Source organism: Lepus europaeus, chromosome 12, assembly GCF_033115175.1.
Source record: "Lepus europaeus isolate LE1 chromosome 12, mLepTim1.pri, whole genome shotgun sequence".
Taxonomy (NCBI): Eukaryota; Metazoa; Chordata; class Mammalia; order Lagomorpha; family Leporidae; genus Lepus; species Lepus europaeus.
The window spans coordinates 41577579-41594281 of NC_084838.1; the positions used below are offsets into that span (position 1 = coordinate 41577579).

The window sequence follows — 16703 nt, forward strand, 5'->3', positions numbered from 1 at the left end:
AGTGAGAGAGAGAGACAGAGAGAAAGGTCTTCCTTTTTGCCGTTGGTTCACCCTCCAATGGCTGCTGCGGCCGGCGCACCTCGCTGATCCGAAGCCAGGAGCCAAGTGCTTCTCCTGGTCTCCCATGGGGTGCAGGGTCCAAGCACTTGGGCCATCCTCCACTGAACTCCCGGGCCATAGCAGAGAGCTGGCCTGGAAGAGGGGCAACCGGGACAGAATCCGGTGCCCCGACTGGGACTAGAAACCGGTGTGCCGGCGCTGCGAGGCGGAGGATTAGCCTGTTGAGCCACGGCGCCGGTCCTCAGAGCAGTAATCTAAATCCATGCAAAACCGCCCCCACCTGGCCTGCCCTCTCTCTCCACTCCTTTCCCCGGCACTGTTATCGAGAGGTTCCTCCTGTGGCCTTTGGCCAAAAGAGGGTACTGGATGTGCGCCACAGGCTGGGGTCTCTGCCGAGTGCTGTGCACACCTGCGGGCCCCATGTGAGTGCCTGTGCACTGCCTGTGCCTGGGGCCGTGTCTTCCTTCAGAACATCAAACAGAATGGATGTTGCCCAAAAGAGCAGAACAGGGTCTGCACGCCGTCTTGCTGTGCCAGGAATTAACCCTAAGCGCTGGACCATGGGCAGGCTAGGGGTTTCTGGGGAGCAATCTGGGTGGCCAGGGTGCAGGGGGGCGCAGAGACGGCTTGGGGCAAGCACCTGTGTTCAGCCGTTACAGACCTGCTGCAGTATGAGAACTAGCGGTCCCGCTGTGCGTGGTCACTGCCTGGATCTCCCTCCGTGCCTGGGCCCCTTAGCGTGCTGCCGGCACAGCTCAGGAGGAAGCCAAGAGGGCCCTGGCTTTCTGAGCCTGGCAAGGGCAGAGGGTGTAGATCACACGGAGGCCCTTGGCTGAGTGGACAGGCCAGGCTGCGGCAGACAGGAGCACTGGGGTCAGGGACGGGCGCACACGAGGGGTTGGGCAAACCCAGAGCCATGGAGCGGGGTAGACCAGAGCGGGGTGGGGAGGACAGTGCAAGAGCCCGCCCCCCACAAAGACGTTGTCCCACTTTGCCGGCTGAGCTGCATCTTTTTATTTCATGTCACCATGTCACCTCCTCTCGGTGCCCACCACTGCTCTCCAGCCTGGAGCTTCGTGGCTCGAGGTGCTCCTGTGGTTTCAGCATCTGCCATCCTTTACAATCTGGATGTCCCGTTTGGTTATTCTAGGATCACAGGAGACAGAGGTGTGGGAGCTGTCGTGTACCCTTCAGGAACCTGGCCCGGTCCCTCCAGCCGCCCTGCCGAACCTGCGCCCCCCCCCCACCCAGTGTAGGGATGTGGGGCAGACCCTGGGGCCTTTGGGCACATCCTCCTGGAGCCCCCCCCCCCCCCCCGCACACCCTTTTCCTAGGGGATTTCAGCTGCCTGGGATTGCATCTACCTCCGCGGCTGCCAAGCCAGTCTCCAGCCCAGCTCTCGTCCTGCCTGTTCACACAGTTGCCCACTGCGTATCTCCACCTGGGTGCCCCAGTGGCGCCACTGTCCACACACGTCGCTGCCTCCCAGCTCTCCATCTCTGTCCGCCGCACCACTGGCACTCAAGCCCACCGGTTAGAAACCAGTGTGTAGCTCCAGCCTCCGCCTTCCCCTAACCCTTTATAGCCAGTCCACCTTGAGCCTGTCAGTTCCACCCCCAGTGTGTCTCCAAACCACGAGGCTGTCACTACTGGGACGCTTTTCTTTTCTTTCTTTCTTTTTTTTTTTTTTTTTTTTTTTTTGACAGGCAGAGTGGACAGTGAGAGAGAGAGACAGAGAGAAAGGGCTTCCTTTGCCGTTGGTTCACCCTCCAATGGCCACCATAGCCGGTGCACTGCGGCTAGCACACCGCGCTGATCCGAAGCCAGGAGCCAGGTGCTTCTCCTGGTCTCCCATGGGGTGCAGGACCCAAGCACTTGGGCCATCCTCCACTGCACTCCCTGGCCACAGCAGAGAGCTGGCCTGGAAGAGGGGCAACCGGGATAGAATCCGGTGCCCTGACTGGGACTAGAACCCGGTGTGCCGGTGCCACTAGGCAGAGGATTAGCTTGTTGAGCCATGGCGCCGGCCTGGGACGCTTTTCTAAGCTAGGACAACGTCCGCCTCCTCGTGTTTCCTGCAGCTCGGATTTCTTGGGCACCTGTCAGCTTCGCCCCTCCCAAGGACTCTCTTCTCTTCCATGACCCGTGGCTGACTCCAGGGGCTTTACTGGCGAAGAAACTGAGGCCAAATAGTTGATCTCAGGTGCCAAGGTCATGCTCCAGCCTGCTCACCTCTCTGGATTCAGATCTCGCCTCTCCCCCGTTCTCCCCTAAACCTTGGACTCCAGCCTGTCCAACTTTATATTTCCCCAAACCCAAACTTTGTCTTCTAGACCTTTCTAAGCTGCCTTTCTAATACATGAAATGATCATCGGTCTTTTTTCCCAGCTGTCAGAGCTGAGCCCAGGTGTTTCCTCCTCCGGGCAGTCTTTCCTGCCCTTGCTCCTTTCCCTATTCCTGTGGCCACCTGTGTGCCCCACCGGAGCCTTTAGCATGCAGTGCTCTCATTGGGGCTGGCCCTCAGCCTGGCTGCCCCCTTTGACTAAATGCCTGCTGCAGGAGGCCAGTGATGCTGTTGAATTTGTGGTCTGTTCTTGAGGGTTCACATAGTAAGTGCTCAGTAAATCATTGCTGGCTGGAGGAATGTGAGGACAAGTGAGGTCAGTCGTTCAGGGGAAGAACAAGGAAGCAAACCCAAGGTTTCTGCCCTGTGCCACCACCCCATGCAGCTCCTGGCTCTCTGCTTGGAAGCACACACCTTGTTTGAGTTACATCTCTGCTGCTCCTGCTGGAGGCAAACACCTTGCCACTCAGAGGTGCATGTGCCCAGGGAGGGGGGCGGGTACTTACATCCGGGTCAAGCAGAGATGGCACTCGTTGTTGTAGGTGACCCCGTCAGTGCCGCAGACGAGTTTGGACGTCTGGGGACAATCTGGAGGCTCTGCCATGTGCTCACAGATGGGCTGTGGGGGACAGGAAGGGAAGGGAGGCAGAGTCAGGGGAAGCGGGGAGGGGCGCAGGGGCTCTGCTTGGGTCAAGAGGGCCCCGGTGTGGGCCCAGTGAACATGACACGAGCCACTCAGGGCCCCTTGGCATGTGCCTGTGTGTGCGGATATGATCGTGTGTGTGTTAGTGTGTGCCTGTGTCTGCTAAGCCCAGGGGTCCAGCTGCCCAAGGGTGTGCCTGCACTCACATCTATGTGTGTGCAATGTCTGTGCCCTCAGGCACCTGGGGACCAGTTCACAAGCTCCTCGGAGTCTAACCAGAACCTGTGTTGCTGGTCTCTGTGAGACAGAACCCACCCTTCCCAGGAGGCACCTGAACTCCCCCTGGCCTCCCTGATCCATCAGGGCCTGAGCAGAAAGGCTGCCCGGTGCGGGCAGGCTGGAGACACAGGGCAGGGCTTGGGGCTCAGCCTGACAGGGTTTCGGCCAGGCTTGAGGCCAGGGTCAGAACGAGTCCAGACTATGGTTGGGACCTGGGACAGGGACGGGGTGAGGGCGGCAGTGCAGCACAGCAGTGCGGGCCTGGCCTCTGGAGACCTGAGTTACACCACTGACCAGCTGGGCGAACTTGGGCGAGCTAGTTCTAGTCTCTGCGTCTCAAGTGCCCTCCTCTGTTGCAAATTGTAAATAATAATAGCGGAGGGCAGGCATTTGGTGTAGGGGATAAGATGCTGCTTGGGAGGTCCGCATCCCATACTGGAGAGCCTAGGTTCGAGTCTCTGCTCCACTCCCCATTCCAGCTTCCTACTCAAGTAGTTGGGTCCCTGCCAACTCCATGTGGGAGACCTGGATTGTGCTCCTGGCTCCTGGCTTTGGCCTTGCCCAACTCCAGCTGTTGCAGGCATTTGAAGGGTAAACCAGTGGATGAAAGATGTCTCTGTCTCTCTTTCTGTCTCTGTGTGTGTGTTTATTGCTGCCTGTCAAATAAACAATAACAGTGGCCCCCTCGCATGTGTTGATTGGAGTATGGGATACAAATGGTTTTTCTTTGCCTGGCGCCAGATGAGAACTGGTGTAGCCTCCTTGGTCCTATTTGAAGGGGTGGCTTGAGGGTCTAAAGCTTGCCAGTTCCACTGCCTTGGGATCACTGGGGACATTAGACTCAAGGCCAAGGTGGAATCAGAGACAACTTGGTGCTTGCAGGCTCAGCGTGAAGGGATGCATGGCGAGATGTGGTCGGGAGAGGGTGGCACCCTCCACAGGGCTATTCTGTGGGCCAAGGTCACTTCTTTGGTCTGAACCCTGCAGTCTGTCTGTCTGTAGCATGCATGCAAAGCAGAGAATGCCTTGTGTCCTGCTGAGGCTGGGCGGGGAGACCTCGCAGAGCGAGGGGGCCTTGGGGCCATGCTTAGGACTTGCGCGGTGCTTGGCTTACAGGGGCTACTCTGGGGAATGTGCAGGCTCAGGACGCTGCCCGGGCCTCCCAGGAGCCACGGAAGGCATGCAAGCAGGAGGAGGGAACGGAAGAGCGCTGGCTTCCCAGCACAGAGGAGGGGACTCCTCCCCGCCATGGGACGCCCAGGGCATGAGCAGCTGCCTTACCATTCTTGAGAAAACAATCTTGCCGGCCGCCACGGGCACTTCTGAAAGACAAAGCAGCGAGGTCAGGCGCCGCCGCCGGCCTAGGCCCTAGAAGACTGCCTCTCCTACTTTGGGGAGCAAGGCAGTGAGTCGGCAGACAGAAAGCTTACGTGAACAGAGGCAGAAAGCTGGATGGAAGGAGGCGACCGTCCGGCCTGTTTCTCCTTCAATCCCACTGGAATTGTGCGCCCCATTTAATAATGGCAACAGTAACCATTCTGTACGTGCTGTGTTTCGGGCATTGCGAAGCCCTGGTTTTAACTTCTCTCCACGCCTCTCTCTTCTATGCCACAGAGAGAACGGAGCAGCAGTGGGTGCTGTGGTTGGCCCTCCAGAGCCTGCCTCCAGGGACCCTCTGGCATCATTACACTGCTCTCAGTGGTCCCTTTCTAGAAATTACCCTCAGAGAACCGAAGGCTGCACCCCCCCACCCCAGAACAGCTCCTGTTGAGTGACGCACTGCGGTGGCTACAAGGGCCCCGGCCCCTTTGTCTCTGGTGCAGTGCCGAGGGCCACCCCGTTCCACAGCTGGCTCAGGAGCCTCTGCAGCCTCTGCTATATCGCAGGCAGCCCCCCACCCCTCGGCTCTCGTGGGCGTTTCTCCCAGGAACGCGCCCCAGTGGACGGGTGCACGTCTGATAGTCTGCTTCCCCAGGCTTTCCACCACGCTATGAAAAGGGCTCAATGAGGCAATGGGCCACACGGTGAGAGCAGAGTCAGGGTCTGCCCATGGCCCCATCACGCCAGGGCCTGGCTCTTTCCACACACAAGATTGCACCCCTGGTGTGTGCAGGACACAAGCAGATGGCCATGTGAGTGCTGAGTGTGATGGGCGGTGCAGGAGGTGGAGCCGAGACTCGGCACGGGTGGGAGGAAGGGTGCCTACGAGACTGCAGGAGTGGGGCTGGGTGCTGAGCCTCTGCAGGGCTGTCCCGGGGCCCTGTCATGTGCTCTTGTCCGCCTCCTGGAGCGGCAGGGTTTTCTCTCTGTGGGAGCTTTGCTGCCTCCCGTAGAGAGCGCCCTGTTGCTGGGGTGGGCAAGGCAAGGTGGCTTCACCTTTTCCTAGAGATTCCCAAGCTGGGAATGGAGACTCAGTCACTCCGCCCCACCATTGAAGGCAGAGGATGAGACCTGCACGTGCAAATCTAGCTTCGTCTCCACGCTCCTCAACAGCCCTTCCATGTCCTAATTGCCAAAGCTGGAAAGGACCCGAGGAGCATCCATCAGGACAATGGACACACAACCTGTGACACTGTCCCACCATGGGGTATGACCCAGCAATACAAACAAGCACCGGAGACACAACAATGTGGCTGAACCTCCCAAAACACTTTGCTGAGCCAAAGGAAACGGACACCACAGGCTCCATGGGCTGGGAGTCCACTTACGGGAAATTCTAGAGAAGCCCAGAGTCTGTGGTAGAGGGGTTTGGTGTGGTGGTTGCTGCTGGCAGGGAGCAGCATCCCTCTGCATGGTGCGGTGGGGGCAGGGAACAGGGCACGGGGGAGATTTCTGGGCTGATGTCCTGGGTCTTGATGGGGATTTAGGCTATACCACAGGTGTAGGCACTGATGATATGCACCACATGGTAAGATTTGTGTGTTTCATAGTATAAAATGGAAAGGGGAAAAGAAAGTACTAAAAGTTATCAAGCGGTCCCATGGCTCCTGTCAGGACCCCTCAGCCTCCCGCCACACGAGCTGGCCCTGAACACGCTTCTTGGGCTCACTTCCCGGTACACCTCTCCTTGCCCTGGGAAGTGTTCCTGCCTGCTCTCTGTCCCTGGGGCCAGCTCTGCTTTGGCCCATGCCGTTCTCCCTGCCCGTTCTTATCCCCGTTCTCCTATGGACCTCCTTTCAAGGCTCAGCTGCCACCTCCCAGGGGAGCCTCCCCCCGTTTCCCATGGGCTCCTGATTTGGCTTCCTTCACACCACCACGGCTGTCCCAGTCACGGGGTCACCCCTGCCTCCCTGTGAACCTGAGTTCCTCGGGGCTCCTTTGTTCTGGCCCCACGTGGCTCGCTGCTCAATGCCCAGCACAGAGAGCGTTCAGGAAGTGACCACCAGGGTGAAGTGGAGGAAGGCAGGGTTTAGAACTCAGTGGCATCAGTTCTTTCCTGGGGAATATAGGAAGCTGCATGTATCCCAGGCTGCCCTGGGCCTCGATTGCCACCTCAACCCAAGGGGACTCGGAAATGTTTACCAGGACCCTCGGCAGGGCAGGCCCCTGAGTGTCCCCAAGCACGCTAGGGAACCAGAAGCCAGGCTGAGAGTACAGCCCGTGCCTGACCAGAGCCCCACCCCAATTCTGCGCTGCCCCCCACCCCCGACCCCAGGTCCACAGCCCTACCTGGGGACATGGGTGTGGAACTAGCCATGAGATCAGTGGCTCTGGGGCCCAGCCAGGCTTGGCCTCATAGCATTAGGCCTTTTGTCCAGGTGGGTCCTTCCTCACTGATCTCCCGGCTTTCTCACTCAGTTTACTCTCAATATATCAACTAGAGCAATCCTTTAAAGACATAATTCTCTGCTCAAAACCCTTTGGTGGAGGTAGGGGTTTGGACTCATGATTAAGACACTGCTCTGGGGGCCGGCACTGTGGCATAGCAGGTAAAGCCTCCACCTGCAGTGTGCTGGCATCCCATATGGGTGCTGGTTCAAGTCCCGGCTACTCCACTTCTGATCTAGCTCTCTGCTATGGCCTGGGAAAACAGCAGAAGATGGCCCAGGTCCTTGGGCTCCTGCACCTGTGTGGGAGATCCGGAAGAAGCTCCAGGCTCCTGGCTTCGGATCAGAGCAGCTCCGGCCATTGTGGCCAAATGGGGATTGAACCAGTGGATGGGAGACTTATCTTTCTCTGCCTCTCCTTCTCTCTGTGTGTAACTCTGACTTTCAAATAAATCAATCAATCTTTTTTTTTTTTTTTTAAAGACACTGCTTGGAATACCTGCATCCCATATCAAAGTGCTTGGATTCAAGTCCTGGCTCCACTTCCAATTCCAGCTTCCTGCTGATGCCCACCCTGAGAGGCAGCAGGTGCTGGCCCAAGTAGTTGGGTCCCTGCTACCCACATGGGAGACCTGGATTGAATTCCTGGACCCTGATTTCAACCTGGCCCAGTGTTAGCTATTGTGGGCATTTCGGTTAAAGAACTAACAGATGGAAGATCTCTTGTCCATCTGCCTCTTCCTCTCTGTCGCTTGTCCTTTCAAATAAACAAATTAGAATTAAACAATAAAGACAGCAGCCTCTCAGAGGGATGTCCCCTGATATAAAATTGTAATCCCGCCCAACCCCATCACCCTGCCTGATATTTTTCCCTTAGCTTTTCTGGCCTTCCAGCACACTATTTAACACACATTGCACCTGTGTCATTTACTGTATACTCCTGTTTTCCCTACCCCATGGGATTTAAGCTCCATCAGGACAGTGCTTTTTCTGTCTTGGTCACTGATGTATCTGAAAGGCTCAGAACAGTGCCTGACACTGCAGAGGTGCCCCAACCCAAGGAGGCCCCACTCCAGGTGTGCGGGGCCAGCCCTGGCAACACCTCCCATACACCCCTGCAGCTGTCCTCGGCCCCATGCCATGGCTGTTAGAGCAGAACAGGAGCTCAGAGCACCTGTGCCAGGTCTCAGCAGCTGCCCTCTGCAGCCGGCACACTCACCTGTCTCCCCCGAGGGCTGTGACCCACCCGCTCCCTTCCACCCCCCAACCTCCAGCCTAACCGTTGCTTCAAACTGGGACAAACTCCTGCTTTACAATGGGAAACACCAAGCTCCCGAGAGGGGACAGGACTTGGGCAATGCTGGGCTAGATTTAGGTTGTGACCCCCGGGTCCTTTCTCCCCATTCCAGCCCTTTCCCCACCGTGAAGCGGGGGGGGGGGGGGGGGGGGGGGGGGGGGGGGGGGGGCCGCGGCACACATACAGAATGAATTACGTGCAGAAATCTGTGGCCTCACACGTGCTGCCGGCCCTGCAACCAACCCCCCCACCCCCACACGCTGTAGAGAATCCAGGTTCTGCTCACTCACCCCCATCCACAACAAGAAGGGCAGCCAAAGCCAGGGTGACCCACCACAGGCGGACGGCCATGCTGATCCCGGGCTGGCTGCTGCGGCCTGAGCTGCCTGGGCCCTGGGCCAGGGGATGGATGGGGGCCTGTTTATAGTGCTGATCCCCACCCTTATCTTATCTGGGGCCAGATGGAGGCCAGAGCGTCACCCCGAGTTAATCCCGGGAACCAGGCATCCGGAAAGGGCTTGCTCTAGGCAGAGAGTTTGCGGTGCTGTGGCTGGGGGGGGGGTGGGCAGATTTGCTCAGTGAGGAAAGGTTTGGAGAACTTGCAAAGCTGACTCCAGTCTGGGGGTTGAGGCCAGCGGAGAGGAAAGTTGAAACAGAAAGAGAAAAGCAGCGATCAAGGCAGAGACAGTAGGAAAGAGAAAGGAAGAGAAAAAGGCAGAACAACAACAACAACAAAAAGGCAACTGGAAGGTGGGGAAGGTGGCAGGAGGCAGAGGAGGGGCCTGAGGCCATGGGTTCCTCTGCCTGTGCCTCCACCAATCAACCTTGTGACTTCAGTAAAACCACTGTTTGGGGTCCGTGTTGTAGTCCAGCACTACCTGCAGTGCCGGCATCCCATATGGGCACCCGTTCAGTCCTGGCTGCTCCTCTTCCCATCCAGCTCCCTGCAAATGGCCTGGGAAAGCAGCAGAAGATGGCCCAAGTGCTTGGGCCTCTGCACTCACGTGGAAGACCCTGATGGAGTTCCAGGCTCCTGACTTCAGCCTGACCCAGCGTATCCGTTGTGGCCATTTGGGGAATGAACCAGTGGAGGGCAGATTTCTCTGTCTCTGTCTCTCCCTCTCTGTCACTCTGCCTTTCAAACAAATAAATCCTTAAAAAAGAAAAAAGCGTGGAGGTGATGATTCTGGCTCTGCCTCCCTTCTTCCACGGCCACGGTGAGGATGGCGACGTGGAGGCAGGCAGGAGAGCAGTTTGCAGAGTAGGAAAGGAGGTGTCAATGGAAACAAAGTGTTTCCTTTTGTTTATTTATTTATATTTGTGCCATGCAAGAGGCACAACTAACAGATAAAACAAAGGCAAAATAGAAATACATTAAAAGGAGAGGGGCGCTAATTTGGCCTGGTTGATGCTTGCATCCCATATCAAGTGCTCCAACTGCAGCTTTCTGCTATAGCAGATCCCAGGAAGCAGGGACGATAGCTCAAGTGAATGGGTTCCTGCCACCCACACGGGAGACCTGGCTCGAGTTCCCAGCTCCCAGCTTCAACCCAGGCCCAGGCCAGCTGTTGTGGGCATTTGGGGAGTGGAGCAGCAGATACGAGCTCTCTTTCTCTGTCTTTCAAACAGACAAATAAATAAACCAGTGGAAAACGCCCTCATGCTTGGCATGTATTATGTGTTTGTTTGCATTTTAATAGATTTAAATCAGAAAGGATCCTTTTCAAGAAAATTTAACATCTAAAACTCCCCCATACTTAATACAGTATATGAATAATTTGGTTATCTGATTTCAAATACTTGATTTATAAAAAGAAAAAATGTTATTTGCATCTGCTTTCGCTAATTCATTTAGATGAGTGATTTTCAGCTCTATCTGCAGGTCAGATTTCCCTGAGGAGAACTTACAAATAAAACTGCCGAGCTTCACTCTGAACCATTTAATTTTAAAATCTCAGTGTTTTTTTTTAAATCATCATTTTTATCTTTTTACCTGATCTTTTTGTACCATTTTTAAAAAGATTTATTTTGAGGCCGGCGCCGTGGCTCAACAGGCTAATCCTCCGCCTTGCGGCGCCGGCACACCGGGTTCTAGTCCCGGTCGGGGCACCGATCCTGTCCTGGTTGCCCCTCTTCCAGGCCAGCTCTCTGCTGTGGCCAGGGAGTGCAGTGGAGGATAGCCCAAGTGTTTGGGCTCTGCACCCCATGGGAGACCAGGATAAGCACCTGGCTCCTGCCATCGGAACAGCGCGGTGCGCCGGCCGCAGCGCGCTACCGCGGCGGCCATTGGAGGGTGAACCAACGGCAAAAGGAAGACCTTTCTCTCTGTATCTCTCTCTCACTGTCCACTCTGCCTGTCAAAAATAAAAATAAAAAATAAAAAATTAAAAATTAAAAAAAAAAGATTTATTTTGTTTATCTAGGGCTGGTGCTGTGGCGCACCTGCATTGTCAGCATCCCATATGGGCACTGGTTCAAGTCCTGACTGCTCTACTTCTGGTCCAGCTCCCTGCTAGTGCACCTGGGAAGGCAGTGGAGGATGGCCCAATTACTTGGGCCCCTGAACCCATGTGGGAGACCAGGATGAAACTCCTGGCTCTCGGCTTTAGCCTGGCCCAGCCTTGGTCATTACTGCCATCTGGGGAGTGAACTAGCAGATGGAGGATCTCTCTTTCTTTCTTTTTTTTTTTTTTTAATTTTTGACAGGCAGAGTGGACAGTGAGAGAGACAGAGAGAAAGGTCTTCCTATTGCTGTTGGTTCACCCTCTAATGGCCGCTGCGGCTGGCGCGCTGTGGCCAGCGCACTGCGCTGATCCGATGGCAGGAGCCAGGTGCTTATCCTGGTCTCCCATGGGGTGCAGGGCCCAAGCTGGATAGGAAGTGGAGACTTCTAATCAGGACTCAAACCAGCAATCTGCCCATGGCGTCACCTGCTGTGCCACACGGCCATCCCCATCCAGGAAGGATTCCTGTCCGAGAACAGCCCCTTTGGAGGGACTAGGCAGCCAGCCAGTCACAAGTAGAGACCCACGGAGGCCGCAGAGCTACAATGAGTCCAGCCTGGGGTCCACAGCAGCCCGTGGCTGAACCAGACAGTGGAGCCTCCTGCCACTCCTCAGGAACCTTCACACTTCCCATCTGTCCACAGATGCCCCAGACAGGTGGCAACTATCCCTTCCCCGCTCAGCCCAGCAGAGCAAATATTTAAGGAAGATTTCCTGTCCTAAAGCAGGACGTCATCTCCTCATGGGAGAGGAACTTGACAAAGGTCATCCAGACACAGTCCGCCATCTTCTCCCGGGGTCTTCCTGCGGAAACCCCAGCAAGAAGCCATCCATCCACCAGCGACAGGGAGCTCACCACCTACCAGTCTCATTGTTGGATGACTTGGGGCAAAGAGAGTACTTCCCTGGGACTCACAGCTCCTGTACCTGGGTGAGTGCCTCCAGCCCCTGGGTATGCCCTCAAGGAGCCTGTGGCTAGGCAGAACCGCGTCATCACCTTTGGGATCCATCCCATGAATGAGACATGCTCAGTGCTGTGAGAGGATCCACGGCTGACCTGTTCATCGAGGCGTGCCCTGAAGGCCAAGGCGTGGACGTGTGGAGCAGGCCCAAGCTGAACCTCGAGGCGGAGGAAACAGAAAGTGTGAGGGCCCTGAGGCAGGAAGAGGCTTGTGCCATTGAAGACCAGAGAAGCCACGGGAGTGAGGTGAGGTCGGTGAGCCTCAGAGGGGCCTGGCATGGGCCTGGTATGGCATGGTCAGTGGGGGCCAGGGCAACCTTGGCCACTGCTTCCCTGTCCCACGTCCCACCAACTCCTAACGGAGGAATCCAGAAACTCACCCTTCAGCCTTGTTTGCCTTCTCATTGAGTGTGCAGATAGATCTGCTTTCTAAATGGCTCCTGAACTCATCCCCCCCACCCCCCGTACCCATCAGGACGCCTTAGTCCCAGCCACTGCGGTCTCTCACCTAGCCACCCTGATGGTGTCTTAACTCATACCTCAGTCTCTCTGCCTGCCACTCCAACCCGTCCTGCACACAGCAGCCCGGGGAAGCATCTGAGAGTGCAAAGTCTACCAAACCACCCCTGCCCAAATGCTGACGTGGTACCCACTGCCAACAGGGAAGCCCCAGCTCCTTAGCCCGGCATCCAAGGCCCTTCTGACACCAATCCACCTTTCATCCTGCCCCACCGTGGCCTGCACTTCTTCAGTTCTAGCAAACCCTCTGCACAACTTAGCCTCTCTGCTGGCCATGCTGAGTCTCCCGCCTCCAACCCGCACCCCGTTCTGTACAAACCAGCTTAACCATTCCCTCTCGTGAAACCCTTCCCTACCTGACCTTCACCAACCTGGGCATAGCCATACACCCCTGCCCCGCTGCTCCTCTACCTTCGCTAACGTAGTCTCCCCCAGGCCCAGGTGGTGTTTGCTTAGCCACCTTGCTGACCAAGCTGGAAGATCTTTAGGGATGAAGACAACATCTTACTTATCTTGATCACCTTGGTGCCCAGTCCTGATCCTGCATACAGTAGGTGCCCAATAAATGCGGAGTGTCAGATCCAAGAGGGGACAGAGGACAGTGGCCCAGGACAGAGAGAGTGCCAGATTTCGGGAAAAGGCTCTGAAGGGGATGTAGCTGCCATCCCCACCGATGTCTTCATGTTCCTGGAATGCCATGAGGGCCCACGAGAGCCCCTGATGCAAAGCAGTGTCTCCGAGGCCCTGCCTGGGCCAGCCTATCTGGTGTCTCTGGCAAAGGGACAAGGCTTCCTCCCTCCAGGCTGAGCCAACTTCTTCACTCTCCCCCTCCTCTGGCATCTCTGGGACACGGAGAGGTACTGGGGGCAAGTTCTGGACCAAGATGGAGGCAATCTGGGATTGTTTATTCATTCAACACATATACCAAGTGCCTACTATGCTCTGTGCACTGTTCTAGTCACCAGGGATGCAGTTGTAAGTGACACAGAGAAAGTCCCTGTCTTAAGGAGCTGACAGTTTCCTGGAGGGACAGACAACAACAAAGAAATACGACAATAAACATGTGGCATGTTTTGTAGAGGCAAATTCAGGTGGTGTGAGCGTGATGAAGGGGAGGAGGCTGTTTTTTTTTTTTTGTTTTTGTTTTTGTTTTGTTTTGTTTTGTTTTTTTTTACTTTTTGACAGGCAGAGTGCCTAGTGAGAGAGAGAGACAGAGAGAAAGGTCTTCCTTTTGCCATTGGTTCACCCTCCAATGGCCGCCGCGGCTGGTGTGCTGCGGTCGGCGCACCGTGCTGTTCCGAAGGCAGGAGCCAGGTGCTTATCCTGGTCTCCCATGGGGTGCAGGACCCAACCACTTGGGCCATCCTCCACTGCACTCCTGGGCCACAGCAGAGAGCTGGCCTGGAAGAGGGGCAACCGGGACAGAATCCGGCGCCCCGACCAGGACTAGAACCCAGTGTGCCGGCGCCACTAGGCGGAGGATTAGCCTGTTGAGCCACGGCGCCGGCCGAGGCTGTTCTTTTAGATAGTAACCTGGAGCAGAGAAGACACGAGTCTTACAGGAGCCTGAGGAAGGAGCCTGCGAAGCAGAAGAACTGCACGTGCAAAAGCCCTGAGGTAGGAACAAGCTTGGCATTTTCATACCAAGGACTCCGTTATAGCCAGAGCACAATGAGCTAAGGAGTGGCAGGTCCCACTCAGGTCCCAGCCCAACCAACCAACTCCTATGTCCCCTCTTTGGACACGCACGTAGCCTCCCATCTGGGGAATGGGCTCACTAAAACGTACCGCCACCAGCCTGGTTCCCAGGGCAGCTACCATGGCCCAGGAGAGGAACGTGGGAGGTGAGATGTGTGCCACTGCTGTGCTATTAAGGAAGGGGCCTGAGCAGAGGCCATGGCCTACACCACCTGGGCATTCACACAGGTGTTGGGATCAGTACAGTTGGAACAGAGAGACCCTGAAGCTGAGCCCAGGCAGGGAAGCTGGGCGACTCCTCCGTCTCTTGTCCCAGGTCCGAGTGAGGCCCTGGTTGGGCACGCCGGCCAGTGCCCCTCCCCAGCCTCAGCCAGCAGGCTTCATGCCATCTGCTCCGATTTGGACCAGACCCAGCTCCCCCAGGAATACAGCCACTCCTTAATGACAGCATCGCCAGGTCCATTAGTCTGAGTCACGGATCCCGGTGAAGGGTGGAGAGGGCTGTGGCCTTGTTTGGCTTCCGGTGAATTAGCTGATCTCAAGCAGGCTGGGGACCTGCCAGATGACATGGCTGACACGGCAGCTTGCCCATGGGTCACCTTCCCCGGCCCTCAGTCCACATCCCGTTCCACCCTTCCTCTAGCCGGAAGTGCTCCCACCTGCCCACACACCGGCTGTGACAGCCTATGTGAAGGCATCGCCAGGGAGGCCTGGCCGGGACCCAGCCAGTGCCATACTGTGCTGTCCCAGGCTCTTCAGCCACCTGACTCCGTGTCCCAGGTCTGGCGCCCATTCTTCCTGGTCCAGGGCTGCAAGCTGCCCACATCGGGATACAAGGGGGAAAGGTCGCCCACTTTCTCCTCCAAGGGCAGATTTCTTCTGCCCATTTGAGCTCGGACTCCAAGGAGGGACCCAGCGGCGGGAATGGACTGAAGCCATTCAGCTCTGGGAGCGTCCACTTTGCTGTTCAGGCACAGACGGAGCCCCCGTTGCGGGGCACTGTCCCTGTGAGACTGCAGCTCTCTGCTCAAGGAGCCGGCTGCTCGCAAGTGGTGGGGGCGTGGAATAGACGCTGGAGTATTTACGAGATGCTATGGTCCGAGCAATGCTAGAAATAGTGGCAGAGGTAGTCCTTCCGCCCCAGTGTCGCACATACCCCTTGCTCTCCATGTCCAGAAGTCGCTCTTCCAGCTCCTCTCTAGCAGAGTGGCCCCCACCCCCCAGTTCAGCACCACCACCATCCTGGTGCTCTCAGCAGGTCTGAGCATCAGCCTGGCCTCCTCCCCACCTCTGCATTCAAGGAAACAGGTCTTGCTGGTTTCACCTCCCCCAACTCATTCTCCGTTCTGCTTCCAGAGTGATCTTTCTGAAAGGCAAAACTGACCTTGCCTCTCCTCTGCTGAATTATTACTCGATTAGGATCGGCCCATTCACTTAAAATTACTCAGCCACCACTGGCTCAAAGAGGAGAGCCAAACTCCTCGGTGTGGCACACGCGTTCCTCCGCGGCTAGGCCTTGGTTGGCCTCTTTAGCGCCCCTCTGGCCACTTGCTGCCTCACTCATCAGACAGGACCACTGCAGGCCTGCGTGCCCCCACGCCTTTTCTCAGGGTACACCCTCTGCCTGGCAAGCCCACCTCCCTTGGGTTTTCTGCCCAGGCCCATCTCAATTTGGGCCCCTCTTCTTTTTTTTTTTTTTTTTCTTTTGACAGGCAGAGTGGACAGTGAGAGAGAGAGACAGAGAGAAAGGTCTTCCTTTGCCGTTGGTTCACCCTCCAATGGCCACCACGGTAGGCGCGCTGCGGCCGGCGCACCGCGCCGATCCGATGGCAGGAGCCAGGTGCTTTTCCTGGTCTCCCATGGGGTGCAGAGCCCAAACACTTGGGCCATCCTCCACTGCACTCCCTGGCCACAGCAGAGAGCTGGCCTGGAAGAGGGGCAACCGGGACAGGACCGGTGCCCCGACCGGGACTAGAACCCGGTGTGCCGGCGCCGTAAGGCGGAGGATTAGCCTAGTGAGCCGCGGCGCCGGCCTGGGCCCCTCTTCTGTACAGATGTCTACTCCACAGCACCTGGAATATTCCAGACTTACCTTGTACTTCCTTAGAGGGAGGGGTAAGGGGACACATGATCCACCTGGCATGTATGTGTTGGCTGAATGAATAAAACCTCAGAAGCAAGGTGTCCAGCTCCAGAAGGGGGAGAGGTGCAGGGTTGCAGGTGCAACACTGACAGCGCCTGTTGGCACAGCCGCACATGGGGTTCGAGGGAAATCTAGAAAAATAAGAACAAAAAACAACTGGGTTCCAAGAGCTAGTGCCCTGTGCCTGCCCTCTGAACAGAGCAGGTGAGGCATTCTGATAGGCAGTTCCACAAAGTTGGCTCCCAATGGAGAATAGTGCGCAAACTCGGGGTTCTATTACCAGAAGGAGGAAGAGTGCTCGTCGTACAAAAGCCCCGAATATCATGAAACCTTCCCCACACACTGATCTCTCACCTGCAGAATGAATCTGCTCACAGGAAGCCAGGCTGGTCCAACCAGGGCCCCATGACGTCCCCTGGCTATAGGGGTGCTACACAGAGTGATAGCCCCAGGCGCCCCAGGCCAGTCCTGTGCAAGTCTTCCCCTCT

At 56.6% G+C, this 16703-nt stretch overlaps 1 protein-coding gene across 2 annotated transcripts; it reads right to left on the minus strand.

Annotated features, from left to right (window-relative positions):
* Positions 1-1099: 1099 nt before the first annotated feature.
* On the minus strand, positions 1100-16206 carry SPINK4 (serine peptidase inhibitor Kazal type 4). 2 transcript variants are annotated; one of them, XM_062206996.1, is made up of 4 exons: positions 16165-16206; positions 4608-4648; positions 2911-3023; positions 1100-1206 (listed from the first exon to the last, which is right to left on the minus strand). In XM_062206996.1, exons 1-4 carry the CDS (start codon positions 16199-16201, stop codon positions 1161-1163), a joined length of 237 nt encoding a protein of 78 aa, XP_062062980.1. In that variant the 5' UTR covers positions 16202-16206; the 3' UTR covers positions 1100-1160. The 2 variants fall into 2 exon arrangements, with proteins under 2 accessions (XP_062062980.1, XP_062062979.1); XM_062206995.1 differs by lacking the exon at positions 16165-16206 and adding an exon at positions 8681-8757.
* Between the last annotated feature and the right edge of the window lie 497 nt (positions 16207-16703).